The sequence below is a fragment of the Melanostigma gelatinosum genome (genome assembly GCF_949748355.1).
Source record: "Melanostigma gelatinosum genome assembly, chromosome: 19".
NCBI lineage: Eukaryota > Metazoa > Chordata > Actinopteri > Perciformes > Zoarcidae > Melanostigma > Melanostigma gelatinosum.
In genome coordinates this window covers 22,570,296-22,595,032 of record NC_136652.1, presented here as the reverse complement: position 1 = coordinate 22,595,032, position 24,737 = coordinate 22,570,296, and the positions used below count along the sequence as shown (strand labels likewise).

General features: G+C 41.1%; 2 protein-coding genes across 2 annotated transcripts in view; one reads left to right on the top strand and one right to left on the bottom strand.

Annotated features, from left to right (window-relative positions):
- Window positions 1-5,974, top strand: part of LOC306792925 (C-1-tetrahydrofolate synthase, cytoplasmic-like) — a gene marked incomplete at both ends in the record, with an annotated part of 8,422 nt that extends 2,448 nt beyond the window's left edge. The window contains 8 exons of the mRNA XM_079290293.1: window positions 3,218-3,277; window positions 3,546-3,599; window positions 4,522-4,658; window positions 4,823-4,923; window positions 5,150-5,286; window positions 5,406-5,517; window positions 5,692-5,819; window positions 5,921-5,974. Coding sequence (XP_079146419.1) covers window positions 3,218-3,277; window positions 3,546-3,599; window positions 4,522-4,658; window positions 4,823-4,923; window positions 5,150-5,286; window positions 5,406-5,517; window positions 5,692-5,819; window positions 5,921-5,974 — 783 coding nt within the window. The remainder of the gene's footprint in view (window positions 1-3,217; window positions 3,278-3,545; window positions 3,600-4,521; window positions 4,659-4,822; window positions 4,924-5,149; window positions 5,287-5,405; window positions 5,518-5,691; window positions 5,820-5,920) is intronic.
- A 12,544-nt stretch (window positions 5,975-18,518) lies between these two features.
- zbtb25 (zinc finger and BTB domain containing 25) lies at window positions 18,519-23,690 on the bottom strand (the record flags this gene model as incomplete). Its single annotated transcript, XM_079291543.1, has 3 exons — window positions 23,566-23,690; window positions 20,055-20,232; window positions 18,519-19,686 (listed from the first exon to the last, which is right to left on the bottom strand). The coding sequence occupies exons 2-3, from the start codon at window positions 20,225-20,227 to the stop codon at window positions 18,519-18,521; spliced, it is 1,341 nt and encodes a 446-aa protein (XP_079147669.1). The 5' UTR covers window positions 20,228-20,232; window positions 23,566-23,690.
- Between the last annotated feature and the right edge of the window lie 1,047 nt (window positions 23,691-24,737).

Genomic DNA, 24,737 nt, shown 5'->3' with positions numbered 1-24,737 from the left:
TCCTCCACATGTCCCAGTCCTCTACATGTCCCAGTCCTCCACATGTCCCAGTCTTCCACATGTTTTAGTCCTCTACATGTCTCAGTCCTCCACATGTCTTTGTCCTCTACATGTCCCAGTCCTTCGCTGGTCCCAGTCTTCCACATGTCTTAGTCCTCTACATGTCTCAGTCCTCCACATGTCTTAGTCCTCTACATATCCCAGTCCTCCACATGTCCCAGTCCTCCATATGTCTTAGTCCTATATATGTCCCAGTCATCCATATGTCCCAGTCCTCCAGATGTCTTAGTCCTCTACATGTCCCAGTCCTTTGCTGGTCCCAGTCCTCCGAATGTCCCAGTCCTCCATATGTCCCAGTCCTCCACATGTCCCAGTCCTCCATATGTCCCAGTCCTCCACATGTCTTAGTCCTCTATATGTCCCAGTCCTCCACATGTCCCAGTCCTCCACATGTCCCAGTCCTCTATATGTCCCAGTCCTCCATATGTCCCAGTCCTCCACATGTCTTAGCCCTCTATATGCCCCAGTCCTCCACATGTCTTAGTCCTCTATATGTCCCAGTCCTCCACATGTCTTAGTCCTCTATATGTCCCAGTCCTCCATATGTCCCAGTCCTCCACATGTCTTAGTCCTCTATATGTCCCAGTCCTCCACATGTCTTAGTCCTCTATATGTCCCAGTCCTCCACATGTCCCAGTCCTCCACATGTCCCAGTCCTCTATATGTCCCAGTCCTCCATATGTCCCAGTCCTCCACATGTCTTAGTCCTCTATATGCCCCAGTCCTCCACATGTCTTAGTCCTCTATATGTCCCAGTCCTCCACATGTCTTAGTCTTCTATATGTCCCAGTCCTCCATATGTCCCAGTCCTCCACATGTCTTAGTCCTCTATATGCCCCAGTCCTCCACATGTCTTAGTCCTCTATATGTCCCAGTCCTCCACATGTCTTAGTCCTCTATATGTCCCAGTCCTCCATATGTCCCAGTCCTCCACATGTCTTAGTCCTCTATATGTCCCAGTCCTCCATATGTCCCAGTCCTCCACATGTCTTAGTCCTCTATATGTCCCAGTCCTCCATATGCCCCAGTCCTCCACATGTCTTAGTCCTCTATATGCCCCAGTCCTCCACATGTCTTAGTCCTCTATATGTCCCAGTCCTCTACATGTCCCAGTCCTCCACCAAATTGTGTACTTTTTTACCGTACTACATCTCAGAGGTACAAATACTTTTTTACTGTACTACTAGTTTCTACATTGTAGTATTACTACCTCTACTGCAGAAAACAGTACAATATTTTTTTTAATTTTTTTAATTTATTGGTTTATTTGAACGGGACAGAGCACATTAATAAAAACATTTCTGTAAATGTGCCAGAGTTAGCCAAAAGGCTATTTTTCATCTGTAGTCCCAAGAGGCAGATGTTACATGGACTAAAAACAGTATTATGCTGTAGTTGTTTAGACGCTAAAAAACATCCACGTCAGAGGCACAAAACATAAAAGCATGCAGAGTATGTGAAATACATAAATCACTCAGACACAGATAAACAACAATAAAAGACAAGCATGCAGGTCGATGTGGGTCCACCGGCATTTTAAAGAAAGACAGAAAGGTGACAACAGACAGATGGAGGGAAGTTCAACACAGACAGAGAAAGAGTTACAATCTAGTGCTGACAGAGCTGAGTACTACTGACCGTTTCTGTAAGTGAGCTTTAAATGACCTGTGTGTGTGTGTGTGTGGTTCTAATGGTCACTGGGATGGAGTTCCATTGTAGTGCAGCTTGTACTGAACATGCAGAATGACTGAAAGCACTTTTCCTGAGTGGGACAATGTGATCCCCTCTTGCTGCTCCTCTTGGAGCCGATATCCAGTTGATCTTGTGATCACAAATAGTTTCAGCGGAGGAGAGGTGAAGCCATGTATAGTCTTCTACATGAGACAGACATTCACATATTTAATCATGTTCTCCCAACTAAACAAGTTATATTATGTGAGTATAGGGCAATGATGAGAACGAACAGATTTTTTATCAAGGATTTTGAGTGTGCGTTTATACAATGACTGTAGTGGTTTCAGAGTCGTGGTGCTGGCCTGTGACCAGGTTGTGAAACAGTAAGTGATGTGGGAAACGACCACAGCAAGCATGTATGTCTTAGCTGCCTCTGTTGACATGTAGTTTCGTGTGAACCTGAAATTTGAGAGATTAAATTTGACCCGGTTACAGACCTTTTTCACCTGAGACTTGAATGACAATTTGGAATCAAAAAGTACTCCGAGATACTTGTAGCCAGGTACAACCCGTAGCCTCTCCCCAGATACAAAAACATCCGGCTCTACACTACCAGAGTTTGTTTTGGTAAAAAACATACACACTGTTTTGGATACATTTAGTTGTAAACAGCTTTGCTTTAACCATGCAGTTACATGAACCATGGAGTTAGTGAGTTAATTTGCTACCATGCAAGTAAATCACAGTGTCATCTGCATACATTTGGATGTTGGTGTCAGGGCATGCTGATGGCAGATCATTGATATATAGAGAGAACAGCAGTGGGCCCAGGACAGATCCTTGTGGGACGCCTGTGGACAAGTGTAGGGCGGTAGATTGATAGTTCTGTATTTGGACATACTGTGATCTATTTAGCAAATATGATTCAATCCATTTCAGTGTACCTGAGGAGAGATTGTAGCCGTGCAACTTAGACAAAAGAATGCTGTGGTTAACAGTGTCAAATGCCTTCTTGAGATCAAGAAACACAACTCCAACAATTCCCCCTTTGTCCATTAGAAATGAGATTCTTTCTGTGAAGAAACAGCTGCTTTCTCAGTAGAATAATTGGCTCTGAAGCCGAATTGCATTGGGTGAAGGGCAAAATAACTGGTATTCAAATGGCAGATTATTTGCTCAGCTACCAACTTCTCTGCAACTTTTGATATTGTTGGCAGGATACTGATGGGGCTGTAGTTACAGGTAGAAAGGGGATCTCCATCTTTGAACACTGGAACAACAGCAGCCGACTTCCAAACACTGGGAAACGCTCTGAGAGGTTGAGAGGTTGATGATTTTGCTGATGGGATCTGTTAGTGTTGTGTTAAGTTCTTTAGGCATGTTTACCTCTGAGATGTAGTGGAGACCAGTTTAAAGTAGCAGTAAAGTAATATACTTAAGTAGAGTACATGTACAACGTATGAAGGTGTTGACTGTGTTTCAGGTGGGAGACAGAGACGACTCCAACCTTTACATCAGCACCAAGCTGAGAGCTGCAGCCGAGGTGAGGAACAATCATTTACCGTTTACCTCCACTCATTCACTACAGAGCCAAGTGTGGATTCATCCGTTGCTCAAAATAGTCCCACACTAAGTCTCCTTTCCTTTCAGAGATTAATGAACAACAGACACTTTTCAGTGGGCCTTGAAAACAGACCGTTACTAAGAACAATGCTAATAATAATGATGATGATGATGAACATGATCAAAATCACAATCATACTAATCAATATAAAAATCGTACCTTTAACAAACCCTTTTCTCGTCTGCAGATTGGAATCGAAGCGAAACACCTGAGACTGCCGAAAACAACCACACAGGAAGAGGTCAGAGACACACCTCCACCTGTTAGCATCCACCTGTTACCATCCACCTGTTAATGTCCACCTGTTAGCATCCACCTGTTACCATCCACCTGTTAATGTCCACCTGTTAGCATCCACCTGTTACCATCCACCTGTTAGCATCCACCATCCACCTGTTAACGTCCACCTGCTAACATCCACCATCCACCTGTTAATGTCCACCTGTTAACATCCACCATCCACCTGTTAACGTCCACCATTCACCTGTTACCATCCACCTGTTAACATCCACCTCTTACCATCCACCTGTTAACATCCACCTCTTACCATCCACCTGTTAACATCCACCTCTTACATCCACCTGTTAACATCCACCTGTTACCATCCACCTGTTAACATCCACCTGTTAACATTCACCTGTTAACATCCACCATCCACCTGTTAACGTCCACCATCCACCTGTTACCATCCACCTGTTAACATCCACCATCCACCTGTTAACGTCCACCTGTTAGCATCCACCCGTTACCATCCACCTGATAACATCCACCCGTTACCATCCACCTGTTAACATCCACCTGTTAGCATCCACCCGTTAGCATCCACCCATTACCATCCACTGTTAACATCCACCATCCACCTGTTAACGTCCACCTGTTACCATCCACCTGTTAACATCCACCTGTTAACATCCACCTGTTAACAGCCACCTGTTAACATCCACCTGTTAACATCCACCTGTTAACAGCCACCTGTTAACATCCACCTGTTAACATCCACCTGTTAACATCACCATCCACCTGTTAACATCCACCTGTTAACATCCACCTGTTAGCATTCACACGTTACCATCCACCCGTTACCCTCCACCTGTTAAAATCGAGCTATTATATCCACCCATTACCATTCACCCGTTAACTTCCTGTCCCCGGTGGTCCTGCAGGTCTTGCAAAACATCTGGTCCATCAATGAGAACCAGTCCGTCCACGGTCTGATCGTCCAGCTTCCTCTGGACTCTGTGAACTCCATCGACACTGAACTCATCACCAACGCTGTGTCTCCAGAGAAAGACGTGGACGGGTGAGGCTTTGTTTTATACATATATATACATATATATATATATATGTATATATATATATATATATATATATATATATATATATATATATATATATATATATATATATATATATATGCATATATGTATATGTATAATGTATATATGTATATTTGTCTGTGTTCAGTCTGAGCTGCATTAATGCCGGGAAGTTGTCTCGAGGAGATCTGAAACACTGCTTCATCCCCTGCACCCCCAACGGCTGCATGGAGCTCATCAGACAGACAGGTAAATCAGTTTAACCCTTTCAGCTGAAACATGAAACACGTACTGACATCTCAGTGGCCCAATCAGAGCAAAGCCTCATTTAAGTGGACCAATCAGAGCAAAGCCTCATCTCAGTGGACCAATCAGAGCAAAGCCTCATCTCAGTGGATCAATCAGAGCAAAGCCTCATCTCAGTGGATCAATCAGAGCAAAGCCTCTTACCTGTGACTTCCTGTTTCCCGTACAGGTGTGTCTGTGGGGGGGAAACACGCGGTGGTGGTCGGTCGCAGTAAGATCGTCGGCGCCCCGATGCACGACCTCCTGCTGTGGAACCACGCCACCGTGACCACCTGTCACTCAAAGACCCCAGACCTCCCCGAACAGGTGACTCACCTGGACACGGAGAACCAGGACCAGTGGAGTCATCTCTACGGGTGTTTGAGATGTTTGTGATTTCATAGTTCCATGTGTGTGAGATGATGGGTTTCCCGTGTGGCTGGCAGGTGAGCCGGGCCGACATCCTGGTGGTGGGCGTGGGCCAAGCAGAGATGGTGAGAGGGGAGTGGCTTAAGGAAGGGGGCGTGGTCATAGACTGTGGGATCAACCACATAGCAGGTATTGCATCTTGTACTACTTCATACTACATACTTCTAAATCTGATTTCAAAGAGTAAACTATGGTTGTCCTGTGTGGACTGAATTGTATTTTGAAAGGACACCAATGACGTCATTCTAAAGTGACTCCAGAGTTTGGAGAACGTGTTGACCTCTAAGTGGTTCTCTCAAACAGATGAGACGAAGCCAAGCGGTAAACGGGTCGTCGGGGATGTCCACTACGCCTCGGCCAATCAGAGAGCAGGATTCATCACACCTGTTCCAGGAGGGGTGGGGCCTATGACAGTGGCTATGCTCATGGAGGTAATGAGGTTTAAGGTTTTTCTATTGCTTGAGTTTAAGTCTTTCTGATGTCGATTTATATATATATATATATATATATAATATATGTGATCTGGTTTCAGAACACGGTGCAGAGCGCTCAGAGGTTCCTTCTGAAGAACCAGCCGATGAGGTGAAACTGATTCAAAGATGTAATATATTTTAATAAAAATATGTTCAATATGTGTATCTTCTTGTCCTTTATTTTCCAATAACGTAAAGAGTCACTGAGACACAGTGACGTCCCCTGATGTTTACCTGACAGGTAGACAGGTGAGAACAGGTATACAGGTGAGAACAGGTATACAGGTGAGAACAGGTAGACAGGTGAGAACAGGTAGACAGGTGAGAACAGGTATACAGGTGAGAACAGGTAGACAGGTGAGAACAGGTAGACAGGTGAGAACAGGTAGACAGGTGAGAACAGGTATACAGGTGAGAACAGGTAGACAAGTGTGAACAGGTATACAGGTGAGAACAGGTATACAGGTGAGAACAGGTAGACAGGTGTGAACAGGTAGACAGGTGTGAAGAGGTAGACAGGTGTGAACAGGTAGACAGGTGTGAACAGGTAGACAAGTGGGAGCAGGTAGACAGGTGAAGAAGAAACACTGAGATCATCTCTCTCCTCCAACGTACCGCCCAGTTTCCATAATGTTGCATAACATAGATTCCATTGCTTCTTCAATATGATGATGGGGGGCAGGAAAGTAGATCTGCTTTTATTTCCAATAATGAGATTTGAATTTGATTGTCTCAGCTTGTGGTCCCTTAAAGAGTTGTGGGGGAGGAGCCAACAGACATTTCAGAATAAAACAGGAAGTAAAAGGTGATTGGACACCAGAGCATGATGCAGCATTAGTGGACAGACACAGAGGACAGACTCTTAGGGTACATCTCAAGTCTCTTCACTGCATCCCCGTTTCCCTCACTCGCGTCCTTTCCTTGCGTCCTAGTCCCTCCCACCAGGGATGCATGGAGGAAACCATGCGAGGAGAGAGGAAACGAGGAAATATGTTTACACACAGTGATCACCACTGTACTTAATAACAGTAACTAATAATATAATAACTAATAAAGACACACAGTGATGACCACTGTACTTAATAACAGTAACTAATAATATAATAACTAATAAAGACACACAGTGATCACCACTGTACTTAATAACAGTAACTAATAATATAATAACTAATAAAGACACACAGTGATCACCACTGTACTTAATAACAGTAACTAATAATATAATAACTAATAAAGACACACAGTGATCATCACTGTACTTAATAACAGTAACTAATAATATAATAACTAATAAAGACACACAGTGATCACCACTGTACTTAATAACAGTAACTAATAATATAATAACTAATAAAGACACACAGTGATCACCACTGTACTTAATAACAGTAACTAATAATATAATAACTAATAAAGACACACAGTGATCACCACTGTACTTAATAACAGTAACTAATAATATAATAACTAATAAAGACACACAGTGATCACCACTGTACTTAATAACAGTAACTAATAATATAATAACTAATAAAGACACACAGTGATCACCACTGTACTTAATAACAGTAACTAATAATATAATAACTAATAAAGACACACAGTGATCACCACTGTACTTAATAACAGTAACTAATAATACTAATAACTAATAAAGACACACAGTGATCACCACTGTACTTAATAACAGTAACTAATAATATAATAACTAATAAAGACACACAGTGATCACCACTGTACTTAATAACAGTAACTAATAATACTAATAACTAATAAAGACACACAGTGATCACCACTGTACTTAATAACAGTAACTAATAATATAATAACTAATAAAGACACACAGTGATCACCACTGTACTTAATAACAGTAACTAATAATATAATAACTGATAAAGACACACAGTGATCACCACTGTACTTAATAACAGTAACTAATAATATAATAACTAATAAAGACACACAGTGATCACCACTGTACTTAATAACAGTAACTAATAATATAATAACTAATAAAGACACACAGTGATCACCACTGTACTTAATAACAGTAACTAATAATATAATAACTAATAAAGACACACAGTGATCACCACTGTACTTAATAACAGTAACTAATAATATAATAACTAATAAAGACACACAGTGATCACCACTGTACTTAATAACAGTAACTAATAATATAATAACTAATAAAGACACACAGTGATCATCACTGTACTTAATAACAGTAACTAATAATATAATAACTAATAAAGACACACAGTGATCATCACTGTACTTAATAACAGTAACTAATAATATAATAACTAATAAAGACACACAGTGATCATCACTGTACTTAATAACAGTAACTAATAATATAATAACTAATAAAGACACACAGTGATCACCACTGTACTTAATAACAGTAACTAATAATATAATAACTAATAAAGACACACAGTGATCACCACTGTACTTAATAACAGTAACTAATAATATAATAACTAATAAAGACACACAGTGATCACCACTGTACTTAATAACAGTAACTAATAATATAATAACTAATAAAGACACACAGTGATCACCACTGTACTTAATAACAGTAACTAATAATATAATAACTAATAAAGACACACAGTGATCACCACTGTACTTAATAACAGTAACTAATAATATAATAACTGATAAAGACACACAGTGATCACCACTGTACTTAATAACAGTAACTAATAATATAATAACTAATAAAGACACACAGTGATCACCACTGTACTTAATAACAGTAACTAATAATACTAATAACTAATAAAGACACACAGTGATCACCACTGTACTTAATAACAGTAACTAATAATATAATAACTGATAAAGACACACAGTGATCACCACTGTACTTAATAACAGTAACTAATAATACTAATAACTAATAAAGACACACAGTGATCACCACTGTACTTAATAACAGTAACTAATAATATAATAACTAATAAAGACACACAGTGATCACCACTGTACTTAATAACAGTAACTAATAATATAATAACTAATAAAGACACACAGTGATCACCACTGTACTTAATAACAGTAACTAATAATATAATAACTGATAAAGACACACAGTGATCACCACTGTACTTAATAACAGTAACTAATAATATAATAACTAATAAAGACACACAGTGATCATCACTGTACTTAATAACAGTAACTAATAATATAATAACTAATAAAGACACACAGTGATCACCACTGTACTTAATAACAGTAACTAATAATATAATAACTAATAAAGACACACAGTGATCACCACTGTACTTAATAACAGTAACTAATAATATAATAACTGATAAAGACACACAGTGATCACCACTGTACTTAATAACAGTAACTAATAATATAATAACTAATAAAGACACACAGTGATCATCACTGTACTTAATAACAGTAACTAATAATATAATAACTAATAAAGACACACAGTGATCACCACTGTACTTAATAACAGTAACTAATAATATAATAACTAATAAAGACACACAGTGATCATCACTGTACTTAATAACAGTAACTAATAATATAATAACTAATAAATACACACAGTGATCACCACTGTACTTAATAACAGTAACTAATAATATAATAACTAATAAAGACACACAGTGATCACCACTGTACTTAATAACAGTAACTAATAATATAATAACTGATAAAGACACACAGTGATCACCACTGTACTTAATAACAGTAACTAATAATATAATAACTAATAAAGACACACAGTGATCATCACTGTACTTAATAACAGTAACTAATAATATAATAACTAATAAAGACACACAGTGATCACCACTGTACTTAATAACAGTAACTAATAATATAATAACTAATAAAGACACACAGTGATCACCACTGTACTTAATAACAGTAACTAATAATATAATAACTAATAAAGACACACAGTGATCACCACTGTACTTAATAACAGTAACTAATAATATAATAACTAATAAAGACACACAGTGATCACCACTGTACTTAATAACAGTAACTAATAATATAATAACTAATAAAGACACACAGTGATCACCACTGTACTTAATAACAGTAACTAATAATACTAATAACTAATAAAGACACACAGTGATCACCACTGTACTTAATAACAGTAACTAATAATATAATGACTAATAAAGACACACAGTGATCACCACTGTACTTAATAACAGTAACTAATAATACTAATAACTAATAAAGACACACAGTGATCACCACTGTACTTAATAACAGTAACTAATAATATAATGACTAATAAAGACACACAGTGATCACCACTGTACTTAATAACAGTAACTAATAATACTAATAACTAATAAAGACACACAGTGATCACCACTGTACTTAATAACAGTAACTAATAATATAATAACTAATAAAGACACACAGTGATCACCACTGTACTTAATAACAGTAACTAATAATATAATAACTAATAAAGACACACAGTGATCACCACTGTACTTAATAACAGTAACTAATAATACTAATAACTAATAAAGACACACAGTGATCACCACTGTACTTAATAACAGTAACTAATAATATAATAACTAATAAAGACACACAGTGATCACCACTGTACTTAATAACAGTAACTAATAATATAATAACTAATAAAGACACACAGTGATCACCACTGTACTTAATAACAGTAACTAATAATATAATGACTAATAAAGACACACAGTGATCACCACTGTACTTAATAACAGTAACTAATAATATAATAACTAATAAAGACACACAGTGATCACCACTGTACTTAATAACAGTAACTAATAATATAATGACTAATAAAGACACACAGTGATCACCACTGTACTTAATAACAGTAACTAATAATATAATAACTAATAAAGACACACAGTGATCATCACTGTACTTAATAACAGTAACTAATAATATAATGACTAATAAAGACACACAGTGATCACCACTGTACTTAATAACAGTAACTAATAATATAATAACTAATAAAGACACACAGTGATGATCACTGTACTTAATAACAGTAACTAATAATATAATAACTAATAAAGACACACAGTGATCATCACTGTACTTAATAACAGCAACTAATAATATAATAACTGATAAAGACACACAGTGATCACCACTGTACTTAATAACAGTAACTAATAATATAATAACTAATAAAGACACACAGTGATCATCACTGTACTTAATAACAGCAACTAATAATATAATAACTGATAAAGACACACAGTGATCATCACTGTACTTAATAACAGTAACTAATAATATAATAACTAATAAAGACACACAGTGATCACCACTGTACTTAATAACAGTAACTAATAATATAATAACTAATAAAGACACACAGTGATCATCACTGTACTTAATAACAGTAACTAATAATATAATGACTAATAAAGACACACAGTGATCACCACTGTACTTAATAACAGTAACTAATAATATAATAACTAATAAAGACACACAGTGATCATCACTGTACTTAATAACAGCAACTAATAATATAATAACTGATAAAGACACACAGTGATCACCACTGTACTTAATAACAGTAACTAATAATATAATAACTAATAAAGACACACAGTGATCATCACTGTACTTAATAACAGCAACTAATAATATAATAACTGATAAAGACACACAGTGATCATCACTGTACTTAATAACAGTAACTAATAATATAATAACTAATAAAGACACACAGTGATCACCACTGTACTTAATAACAGTAACTAATAATATAATAACTAATAAAGACACACAGTGATCATCACTGTACTTAATAACAGTAACTAATAATATAATGACTAATAAAGACACACAGTGATCACCACTGTACTTAATAACAGTAACTAATAATATAATAACTAATAAAGACACACAGTGATCATCACTGTACTTAATAACAGTAACTAATAATATAATGACTAATAAAGACACACAGTGATCACCACTGTACTTAATAACAGTAACTAATAATATAATAACTAATAAAGACACACAGTGATCATCACTGTACTTAATAACAGTAACTAATAATATAATAACTAATAAAGACACACAGTGATCATCACTGTACTTAATAACAGCAACTAATAATATAATAACTGATAAAGACACACAGTGATCACCACTGTACTTAATAACAGTAACTAATAATATAATAACTAATAAAGACACACAGTGATCATCACTGTACTTAATAACAGTAATGGTGCGTTCACACCGGTCGCGTTGATTTTTTGACGCGCGTCGAGATTACATACAAAGTCTATGCACAGACGCGATGAGACTGGCTCGCCGCGATTTTGCGATGGCGCTGCACGTTGGACGCGTTATTGCAGTGCGGTGGACGCGGTGGAGGCGTTGGACGCCGCAAAATCGCCAACGCGCGAGTTGAAATTTTTCAACTTCAGCGACATAATCGCGTGACGCTGTGGCGCGATAGCCTATCAGCGTTGAGTTGCTCCCCCTGTCGTCACTGACTTCCTGCCGTTGTTGAATCAGGAAATAAATCCTGTCGCCGTCTGTGTTCACCCAGAGCGCTACGATACCTCATATCAATAGAGACCGGACCAAACTATGTGTATGCATGTGTGTGTGTAAACCATACGGTACAAACAATAAATAGACGCTGCCGTATTTACGTCTACGTGACGTTATTGAGTGCTGGTGGAGCTGCTACGATGTTAGCATAGCCTAGCACCGATCCATCAGAGCTCCATTGAGAAGACCAGTAACCTACAAATCGGTATCATTACGTAGTTATTTCGGAGTCCCTTTTTGTCGGAGAAGACAAGTACAAATCGGCATCATTACGTAGTTATTTCGGAGTCCCTTTTTGTCGGTTTATTGCCGTTGAATCACAGCCAAATCAGTTTATTTTGTGTTCCTACAGCTGTAGTAAACAGCGACCGGTGGCTTGCTAGACACAGTGAATACAGCTCGATACAATCCACGGAGCTCCTCTGAACAATATTATGAACCAGACATGACGGCGTTTGGCATTCCGATGTTTGAGGGACTTCCACAACACGTACAAAGCAGCAATTGTCCTTATTCCTGTCATGGTTGACGGCGGAAAACAATGGCGGCCAGATCGAGGCTTCCAGGACGATAAACCACGCCCCCTCTCCGGCGCTACGAGATTTTGCGGCGACCGGTGTGAACACGACCGGCGGCGCGTTGGACGCTTTTTTGCAGTGCGTTGGACGCTTTTTTGCAGTGCGTCAAAAAATCAACGCGACCGGTGTGAACGCAGCATAATGCTGCGTTCACACCGGTCGCGTTGATTTTTTGACGCGCGTCGAGATTACATACAAAGTCTATGCACAGACGCGATGAGACTGGCGCGCCTCGATTTTGCGATCCCGCGGCGCGTTGGACGCGTTATTGCAGTGCGGTGGACGCGGTGGACGCGTTGGACGCCGCAAAATCGCCAACGCGCGAGTTGAAATTTTTCAACTTCAGCGACATAATCGCGTGACGCTGTGGCGCGATAGCCTATCAGCGTTGAGTTGCTCCCCCTGTCGTCACTGGCTTCCTGCCGTTGTTGAATCAGGAAATAAATCCTGTCGCCGTCTGTGTTCACCCAGAGCGCTACGATACCTCATATCAACAGAGACCGGACCAAACTATGTGTATGCATGTGTGTGTGTAAACCATACGGTACAAACAATAAATAGACGCTGCCGTATTTACGTCTACGTGACGTTATTGAGTGCTGGTGGAGCTGCTACGATGTTAGCATAGCCTAGCACCGATCCATCAGAGCTCCATTGATAAGACCAGTAACCTACAAATCGGTATCATTACGTAGTTATTTCGGAGTCCCTTTTTGTCGGAGAAGACAAGTACAAATCGGCATCATTACGTAGTTATTTCGGAGTCCCTTTTTGTCGGAGAAGACAAGTACAAATCGGCATCATTACGTAGTTATTTCGGAGTCCCTTTTTGTCGGTTTATTGCCGTTGAATCACAGCCAAATCAGTTTATTTTGTGTTCCTACAGCTGTAGTAAACAGCGACCGGTGGCTTGCTAGATACAGTGAATACAGCTCGATACAATCCACGGAGCTCCTCTGAACAATATTATGAACCAGACATGACGGCGTTTGGCATTCCGACGTTTGAGGGACTTCCACAACACGTACAGAGCAGAAATTGTCCTTATTCCTCCGGTTGACAGCGGAAAACAATGGCGGCCAGATCGAGGCTTCCAGGACGATAAACCACGCCCCCTCTCCGGCGCTTCGAGATTTTGCGGCGTCTGGTGTGAACACGACCGGCGGCGCGTTGGACGCTTTTTTGCAGTGCGTTGGACGCTTTTTTGCAGTGCGTCAAAAAATCAACGCGACCGGTGTGAACGCAGCATAACTAATAATATAATAACTGATAAAGACACACAGTGATCATCACTGTACTTAATAACAGTAACTAATAATATAATAACTAATAAAGACACACAGTGATCACCACTGTACTTAATAACAGTAACTAATAATATAATAACTAATAAAGACACACAGTGATCACCACTGTACTTAATAACAGTAACTAATAATATAATAACTAATAAAGACACACAGTGATCATCACTGTACTTAATAACAGTAACTAATAATATAATAACTAATAAAGACACACAGTGATCACCACTGTACTTAATAACAGTAACTAATAATATAATGACTAATAAAGACACACAGTGATCACCACTGTACTTAATAACAGTAACTAATAATATAATAACTAATAAAGACACACAGTGATCACCACTGTACTTAATAACAGTAACTAATAATATAATGACTAATAAAGACACACAGTGATCACCACTGTACTTAATAACAGTAACTAATAATATAATGACTAATAAAGACACACAGTGATCACCACTGTACTTAATAACAGTAACTAATAATATAATAACTAATAAAGACACACAGTGATCATCACTGTACTTAATAACAGTAACTAATAATATAATAACTAATAAAGACACACAGTGATCATCACTGTACTTAATAACAGTAACTAATAATATAATAACTAATAAAGACACACAGTGATCACCACTGTACTTAATAACAGTAACTAATAATATAATAACTAATAAAGACACACAGTGATCACCACTGTACTTAATAACAGTAACTAATAATATAATAACTAATAAAGACACACAGTGATCACCACTGTACTTAATAACAGTAACTAATAATATAATGACTAATAAAGACACACAGTGATCACCACTGTACTTAATAACAGTAACTAATAATATAATGACTAATAAAGACACACAGTGATCACCACTGTACTTAATAACAGTAACTAATAATATAATAACTAATAAAGACACACAGTGATCATCACTGTACTTAATAACAGTAACTAATAATATAATAACTAATAAAGACACACAGTGATCATCACTGTACTTAATAACAGTAACTAATAATATAATAACTAATAAAGACACACAGTGATCACCACTGTACTTAATAACAGTAACTAATAATATAATAACTAATAAAGACACACAGTGATCACCACTGTACTTAATAACAGTAACTAATAATATAATAACTAATAAAGACACACAGTGATCACCACTGTACTTAATAACAGTAACTAATAATATAATAACTAATAAAGACACAGTGATCACCACTGTACTTAATAACAGTAACTAATAATATAATAACTAATAAAGACACACAGTGATCACCACTGTACTTAATAACAGTAACTAATAATACTAATAACTAATAAAGACACAGTGATCACCACTGTACTTAATAACAGTAACTAATAATATAATAACTAATAAAGACACACAGTGATCACCACTGTACTTAATAACAGTAACTAATAATATAATAACTAATAAAGACACACAGTGATCACCACTGTACTTAATAACAGTAACTAATAATATAATAACTAATAAAGACACACAGTGATCACCACTGTACTTAATAACAGTAACTAATAATATAATAACTAATAAAGACACACAGTGATCATCACTGTACTTAATAACAGTAACTAATAATATAATAACTAATAAAGACACACAGTGATCACCACTGTACTTAATAACAGTAACTAATAATATAATAACTAATAAAGACACACAGTGATCACCACTGTACTTAATAACAGTAACTAATAATATAATAACTAATAAAGACACACAGTGATCACCACTGTACTTAATAACAGTAACTAATAATATAATAACTAATAAAGACACACAGTGATCACCACTGTACTTAATAACAGTAACTAATAATATAATGACTAATGGAAAAATAATTAAAAGTTAGACTTGAAAATAAAAGTATCCCCAAGGTCGAAATGATGAGATATAAAGTTGAAATGATGAGACAGCATGTTGTCTGTGTACCGACATTAAAACGATCACAACAGGTGGACAGGAGAGGCAACAGCCCGAAAAGAGGTTTTCCAACGATTGAAAAAGATCCACAAATAATCCCAAAATGTCCACGAAGAGAAAAATTGATGCAGAGGGAAGAAAATGAAATGAAAGATGTGAAAGTGAACACATGTTTGTGCTTCAAGGAGAACAACGGGTCTGTCTTCTGTGTTATGAGGCGTGTCGGTGATGAAGGATACAATTCACGTCGGCATTTTGACACCAAACACGGAGCTAAATTTAGCCTCCAAGAAAAACATCAAACTGTCCAAGAATTAAAAGGCAGACTGCAATCACAGCAGAATATATTGACACAGCTACAGCCCAGTGCATGCTGAAGGTATGTGAGCAGAGCTCCGACCAGATACAGACTTTTACAAATGTCAGTTTGTGAAGAAACACCATCGCAGACGAGTTGATGAACTAGCAGCAATCTAACAACACAGCAGCTGAGAGACGAGCAGGTACTTGTGTTTCTAATGAACTGCTGATGAAAGCACAGACAACACGGATACATCATCTATCATGTTCATCAGACCTGACTCTCAGTGAGCAGCTCTTGGATGTAGCTGCATGCACAGGACGACGACAGGGAGGAACATTAGTGATGCAGAGAGGTGAACAAACAGCTCTGAACAAAGTTAATGTCAGAACTTGTGTTTGATATTTGTCTTTGTTATTTTCTTTAATAGTTTGATCTTTGATAGAGTCATGTGGGTTTCTGAACCCTCAATTAAAATGATTTATGTTATAACAACAGAAATGTGTTTAAATATCATTTTTCATTGATATAACTGCATGTACAATATGTTTACACTTGAATAAACAATAATCAAATGCAGAGAGAGTTATTGAACAATATGTTAGGAGAAATTAGTTACAGTCTTACAGTTACAACCGGCCCTTTGAGGGACCGTGATGCTGATGTGGCCCAGAGAAGATGAGTTTGAAACCCTGGTTTACATGTTGGAAAAAATCTCATCAATCCGATCGGCTGCAGAGTCCAATCACATGACTGAACAATGAGGGGGCGTGTCGGCCGTTAAAACACTTCCTGGAAGTCTGTTCTCGTGGGTGCTCGCTCATGGCTCCTCCCTCCTCAGACCTAAATAAGAGCTTTGGGACGGCCGTCAATATGGCGGCGCAGAACTTCCGGTTCGAGCGAGGAGCGAGGAAATGAGAATTAACAGACTTGGGATGTACCCACATCACTCACACGTCACATCATCACGTCTTCACTTTGAACCAGCGACGTTTCAACAGTTCTCTCTTCTGATTGGTGGAAAAAAATAAGACTTTATTGATCCATCAATGAAAAAATAAACAGACATTTATGTACAAAACTTCCTGTTTTGATTTTATTTTACAGTGAGACCACGATGAACATTCACCAATCAATAATCAATGACCGCTGGTCATGTGACTCCACCTTAAAGGGCCAGAACACACCTCCATCCACTGGGAACCCTTTCAAAATAAAGTCAACGTTTTCACTCGTAAATCATTCCATCAGCATGTGACCACTTCCTGTTTTATTGGTTCATAGCTCTCTAATAATAACAATAATTAAATACTGATCAATTATATTTATATTTATTAACAGTGGTGTGGTCCTTTAAGGGGGGGGGTTATAAAAAGCTGGCAAACTTTGTTTCTACTCTTCAGATTGTCATGAAGCTTTAATTTACTGATGGAAACGACACAAACAATCATCACCACCATCAACACCACCACAGGAAGGCACTGCTGCGTCTTTTCACAATAAAAGTCCTTCTGGGTCTAAAGACACGACGACACACCTTCACATTAACAGGAAACATTTGAACACATCGTCAGAGACTCATCGGTGAGGCGTTCACTGTCCGCTGGCGAGTGTGGAAGATCAGGATTCTACCAACCGATGACGTCATTATTGATTCATCTGATCAATAAGAAAAAAGTCCAAAGATTCAGTTCGTCATCGTAGAAAAACATAAATATTCACAAAGAAACAGAAGATTTTTTTTTTTCAAATAATTACTCAAACACTCAAATGGTGTTTCATAAATAGTTGCTTATTCATTTCCTGTCGATCAACGGATCACGTGACTGATTCCCACACGCACACCTGCACAGGTTAGCAGACCAGCAGACAGCAGCTCAGAGGACAACGAGCGCCGGATGACATCACTCCACCGGCACGCCGTCCACGCTCTCCTGTGAGACCTCCGAGTCCAGCGAGTAGCAGGAGCTGCCGTTGTCCTGAGCGTTGACCTCCTCGGAGAGTGCGGCGGCGGACGAGGCTCCGCCCCCGGGTTCGGCGGTGGCGGCGTCGCAGAAGTGGGCGGAGGCCTGGAAGAGCTGGCTGCAGAGGCGGTTGTAGTGGTGGTAGCGGGACGGTTTGCGCGTGTGGGCGTACATGTGCTCCTGCAGCTGAGACTTGTGGGAGAACCGCAGGCTGCAGACGGCGCAGGCGATCTTACGTTTACGGGAGTGCAGGACGGCGAGGGTTGGACTGCCACCGCCGATCGCTCTGCTCCTCCTTAGCTCTGCAGCCAGCTGGTTGGCGAGCGCCTGGCTCTGCCTCAGGGCCTCCTCCAGACACCCGGCGTCCAGCTGCTCCTGGACTCCCGCCGGACCCTCCTCCTCCACGCCGGCGTCCATCAGCCGAGCGGGGTCGAGGGCGGCGTGGCTGAACAGGTGCTCCCGCAGGTCCTCGGGGGACGAGCAGCGCTCTCCACAGCGAGGACACAGCAGGACCAGGACCCGGTCTTTGAACAGGAGAATCTGATTAGGACTGCTACCCTGAGACGGAGACCCCGTACCTTCAGGAACCTCCTCGCCGCCGCCGACGTCCTCTCCCTCCTCCTCCTCCTCCTCCTCCTCCACCCGCTCATGCTTGATGCGTCCGGATACGTCCGAGTCGTCTCCGGATGCCACGGAGCAGACGTTGCGTAGCGCCGAGGTCTGGCGGTCCGACGGGATCCCCTCCAGTCCGACGGCAAGGGCCAGCTGGGAGTGGGACCGCCCCCCCCGGCCGGTGGAGCGTCCGTCCTCGGGGGTCCCACGGGACACCGCGGTGGTCTTGGGGACTCCGGCCGCCTCCTTGTTGGCCAGCTGGGAGGAGATCTGGATGCCGTACAGGTTGGACATGCGGACCATGTCCGCGGCGCCGTCGGTGGCGGCGCCCTCGCCGGGTTTCCGGCACAGCTGGTAGGCGTGAAGGAACTTGATGCCGTCCTGCAACCGGCTCTGGTCCACCGGTTGTTTGGGACACATGCCGGTGTACATGACGTGCAGCAGGTAGCTGAAGACGTCGGGCTGGATGTCAGTAGGCTGGATCTTTATACACTCACTGAGGACAGACACAGGGACAAGGTCTCAGAGATCCTCCTGACCTGGTCTACAGAGACACTCCTGATCTGGTCTACAGTTACAGAGACCCTCCCAACCTGGTCTACAGAGACACTCCTGATCTGGTCTACAGTTACAGAGACCCCCATGACCTGGTCTACAGAGACACTCCTGATCTGGTCTACAGTTACAGAGACCCGCCTGACCTGGTCTACAGAGACCCCCCCTGACCTGGTCTACAGTTACAGAGACCCCCATAACCTGGTCTACAGAGACACTCCTGATCTGGTCTACAGTTACAGAGACCCTCCCGACCTGGTCTACAGAGACCCCCCTGACCTGGTCTACAGTTACAGAGACCCTCCCGACCTGGTCTGGTGGATGAAGATCATCTTGAAGTAGTTGGAGAAGGCTGCCAGCACGGCTCGGTGAGCTTTGAAATATACGTTTCCGATGGCGACGGTGCAGTCGCACAAAAATCCGAACTCTCTCTGAACGTTGAGCTGCTGCAGCAGGACGAGGCTGTGAGACGAGACCTCCATGACACCTAGAACACACAGAGAGACCTCCATGACACCTAGAACACACAGAGAGACCTCCATGACACCTAGAACACACAGAGAGACCTCCATGACACCTAGAACACACAGAGAGACCTCCATGACACCTAGAACACACAGAGACCTCCATGACACCTAGAACACAGAGAGACGAGACCTCCATGACACTTAGAACACACAGAGAGACCTCCATGACACCTAGAACACAGAGAGACGAGACCTCCATGACACCTAGAACACACAGAGACCTCCATGACACCTAGAACACACAGAGAGACCTCCATGACACCTAGAACACACAGAGAGACCTCCATGACACCTAGAACACAGAGAGACCTCCATGACACCTAGAACACAGAGAGACGAGACCTCCATGACACCTAGAACACACAGAGAGACCTCCATGACACCTAGAACACACAGAGAGACCTCCATGACACCTAGAACACACAGAGAGACCTCCATGACACCTAGAACACATAGAGACCTCCATGACACCTAGAACACACAGAGAGACCTCCATGACACCTAGAACACATAGAGAGACCTCCATGACACCTAGAACACAGAGAGACCTCCATGACACCTAGAACACACAGAGAGACCTCCATGACACCTAGAACACACAGAGACCTCCATGACACCTAGAACACAGAGAGACGAGACCTCCATGACACTTAGAACACACAGAGAGACCTCCATGACACCTAGAACACACAGAGACCTCCATGACACCTACAACACATAGAGAGACCTCCATGACACCTACAACACATAGAGAGACCTCCATGACACCTAGAACACACAGAGACCTCCATGACACCTAGAACACACAGAGAGACCTCCATGACACCTAGAACACATAGAGAGACCTCCATGACACCTAGAACACACAGAGAGACCTCCATGACACCTAGAACACACAGAGAGACCTCCATGACACCTAGAACACATAGAGAGACCTCCATGACACCTAGAACACATAGAGACCTCCATGACACCTAGAACACATAGAGACGAGACCTCCATGACACCTAGAACACATAGAGAGACCTCCATGACACCTAGAACACACAGAGAGACCTCCATGACACCTAGAACACAGAGAGACCTCCATGACACCTAGAACACACAGAGAGACCTCCATGACACCTAGAACACACAGAGAGACCTCCATGACACCTAGAACACATAGAGAGACCTCCATGACACCTAGAACACATAGAGAGACCTCCATGACACCTAGAACACACAGAGAGACCTCCATGACACCTAGAACACATAGAGAGACCTCCATGACACCTAGAACACATAGAGAGACCTCCATGACACCTAGAACACACAGAGAGACCTCCATGACACCTAGAACACAGAGAGACCTCCATGACACCTAGAACACACAGAGAGACCTCCATGACACCTAGAACACATAGAGAGACCTCCATGACACCTAGAACACACAGAGAGACCTCCATGACACCTAGAACACACAGAGAGACCTCCATGACACCTAGAACACATAGAGAGACCTCCATGACACCTAGAAGACAGAGAGACCTCCATGACACCTAGAACACAGAGAGACCTCCATGACACCTAGAACACATAGAGACCTCCATGACACCTAGAACACATAGAGACCTCCATGACACCTAGAACACACAGAGAGACCTCCATGACACCTAGAACACACAGAGACCTCCATGACACCTAGAACACACAGAGAGACCTCCATGACACCTAGAACACATAGAGAGACCTCCATGACACCTAGAACACAGAGAGACCTCCATGACACCTAGAACACAGAGAGACCTCCATGACACCTAGAACACAGAGAGACCTCCATGACACCTAGAACACACAGAGACCTCCATGACACCTAGAACACATAGAGACCTCCATGACACCTAGAACACATAGAGACCTCCATGACACCTAGAACACATAGAGAGACCTCCATGACACCTAGAACACACAGAGAGACCTCCATGACACCTAGAACACATAGAGAGACCTCTATGACACCTAGAAGACAGAGAGACCTCCATGACACCTAGAACACAGAGAGACCTCCATGACACCTAGAACACAGAGAGACCTCCATGACACCTAGAACACACAGAGAGACCTCCATGACACCTAGAACACACAGAGAGACCTCCATGACACCTAGAACACACAGAGACCTCCATGACACCTAGAACACACAGAGAGACCTCCATGACACCTAGAACACACAGAGACCTCCATGACACCTAGAACACACAGAGAGACCTCCATGACACCTAGAACACATAGAGACCTCCATGACACCTAGAACACACAGAGACCTCCATGACACCTAGAACACACAGAGACCTCCATGACACCTAGAACACACAGAGAGACCTCCATGACACCTAGAACACACAGAGACCTCCATGACACCTAGAACACACAGAGACCTCCATGACACCTAGAACACACAGAGACCTCCATGACACCTAGAACACACAGAGAGACCTCCATGACACCTAGAACACACAGAGAGACCTCCATGACACCTAGAACACACAGAGACCTCCATGACACCTAGAACACACAGAGAGACCTCCATGACACCTAGAACACACAGAGACCTCCATGACACCTAGAACACATAGAGAGACCTCCATGACACCTAGAACACAGAGAGACCTCCATGACACCTAGAACACAGAGAGACCTCCATGACACCTAGAACACATAGAGACCTCCATGACACCTAGAACACACAGAGACCTCCATGACACCTAGAACACACAGAGACCTCCATGACACCTAGAACACACAGAGAGACCTCCATGACACCTAGAACACACAGAGACCTCCATGACACCTAGAACACATAGAGAGACCTCCATGACACCTAGAACACACAGAGAGACCTCCATGACACCTAGAACACACAGAGAGACCTCCATGACACCTAGAACACACAGAGACCTCCATGACACCTAGAACACACAGAGACTCCATGACACCTAGAACACATAGAGAGGAGACCTCCATGACACCTAGAACACACACACACTCATACACACACACACACACCGGAAACAGGACACCCGCGCGACCAAACCACAATACAGCTCCGCGCGTGCACGTGGCATCGCGCCCGTTATAGGCTGCAGCCTCCTCCATCCTCCTCCATCTCATTCACATCCAGTAACACGCACGTCCTCATTCACCTACACGCACCGCGGGCGCGCGCGTGCAGTCGCCCCCCCCCCCCCAGCCCACATGCACACCCTCTGTCTGTCTGTGTAATGCACGCGCGCCGTTAATCGGCCACTTACCGCAGAAACGAACAGATTGTCTTCAGTTTCTCGAGCCGATAGGTTGGAGCAGATGATCTCGCGAGGATCACGTCACGTCTCGCGAGAGGGGGTCAAAGGGGCTGGTCACGTGATCCGTGTGTCACCTACACAATCAATGTAATGTAATCAACAACCCTAAACTGGTTTTAGATGGATATTAATACTGAAATCAGAACAGCTGAGCTGGTTATATGATAAATAACTGATATTATTAAAACAATCAACAAGAGACAGCTACCCCAGTGCATGCTGGGAGGTACAACCAAATATAAACATTTAGAACCAATAATGAATTTAAACATAAATAACATCAAACATTAATGTTTCAGGAACATTATGACATCAAACGATATGTTATTATGACCAGAAAAACTCCAAAGTATGATATTTCGTAATAACAATAAATTAAACAGAATTGTATAAAAAAAAATATATATATATATATATATATATATATATTGTAACGGACTGAGTGACATATGTCAACCTGTTATGTTAGGTGTTATTGTGTTTACAGAAAAGTTGTTGTTGCTAAGATGTTATCTAACATTGGTTATGGCATTTACGGAGGTCAGTGAAGGCCTCATGCCTTGTGGGAGGTTGTTGTTTGTGCAGGTAACTGGGAGAGTTAGTCCAGGGACCGGGAGAGTTAGTCCAGGACCGGGCGAGTTAGTCCAGGACCAGGCGAGTTAGTCCAGGACCGGGAGAGATGGTTAAGGATGTTAGAGAACGTTAACGATGTTGACTGTTTGTTTGGCGTAGGCTACGACCCACAGTAGCCTGTGTACTGTCCGCTAATACATGTGTATATATATATATTGTGAAATGGAAATAAATGTTCTGATAACAAGAACATGTTTATTACAATAAGAAATATATTTTATAATGTTGAAAGGAATCGAAAAGTCGACCTGCAGAGAAAAAAATATCTTTATTAGCTAAAATATAATTTGTTTTATTTCATAAATTAAAAGTCAGATTAGAGACATGTGCATTTTATATTATATATATTAGTATTTTACAGATTACATCTTATTTCTAGATTTCACAGCTTGTGAATCAGATGCAAGTCTGCAGTGAAATATAATATATATATATATATATATATATATATATATATATATATAATATAATCTGATCACGTGGAACTG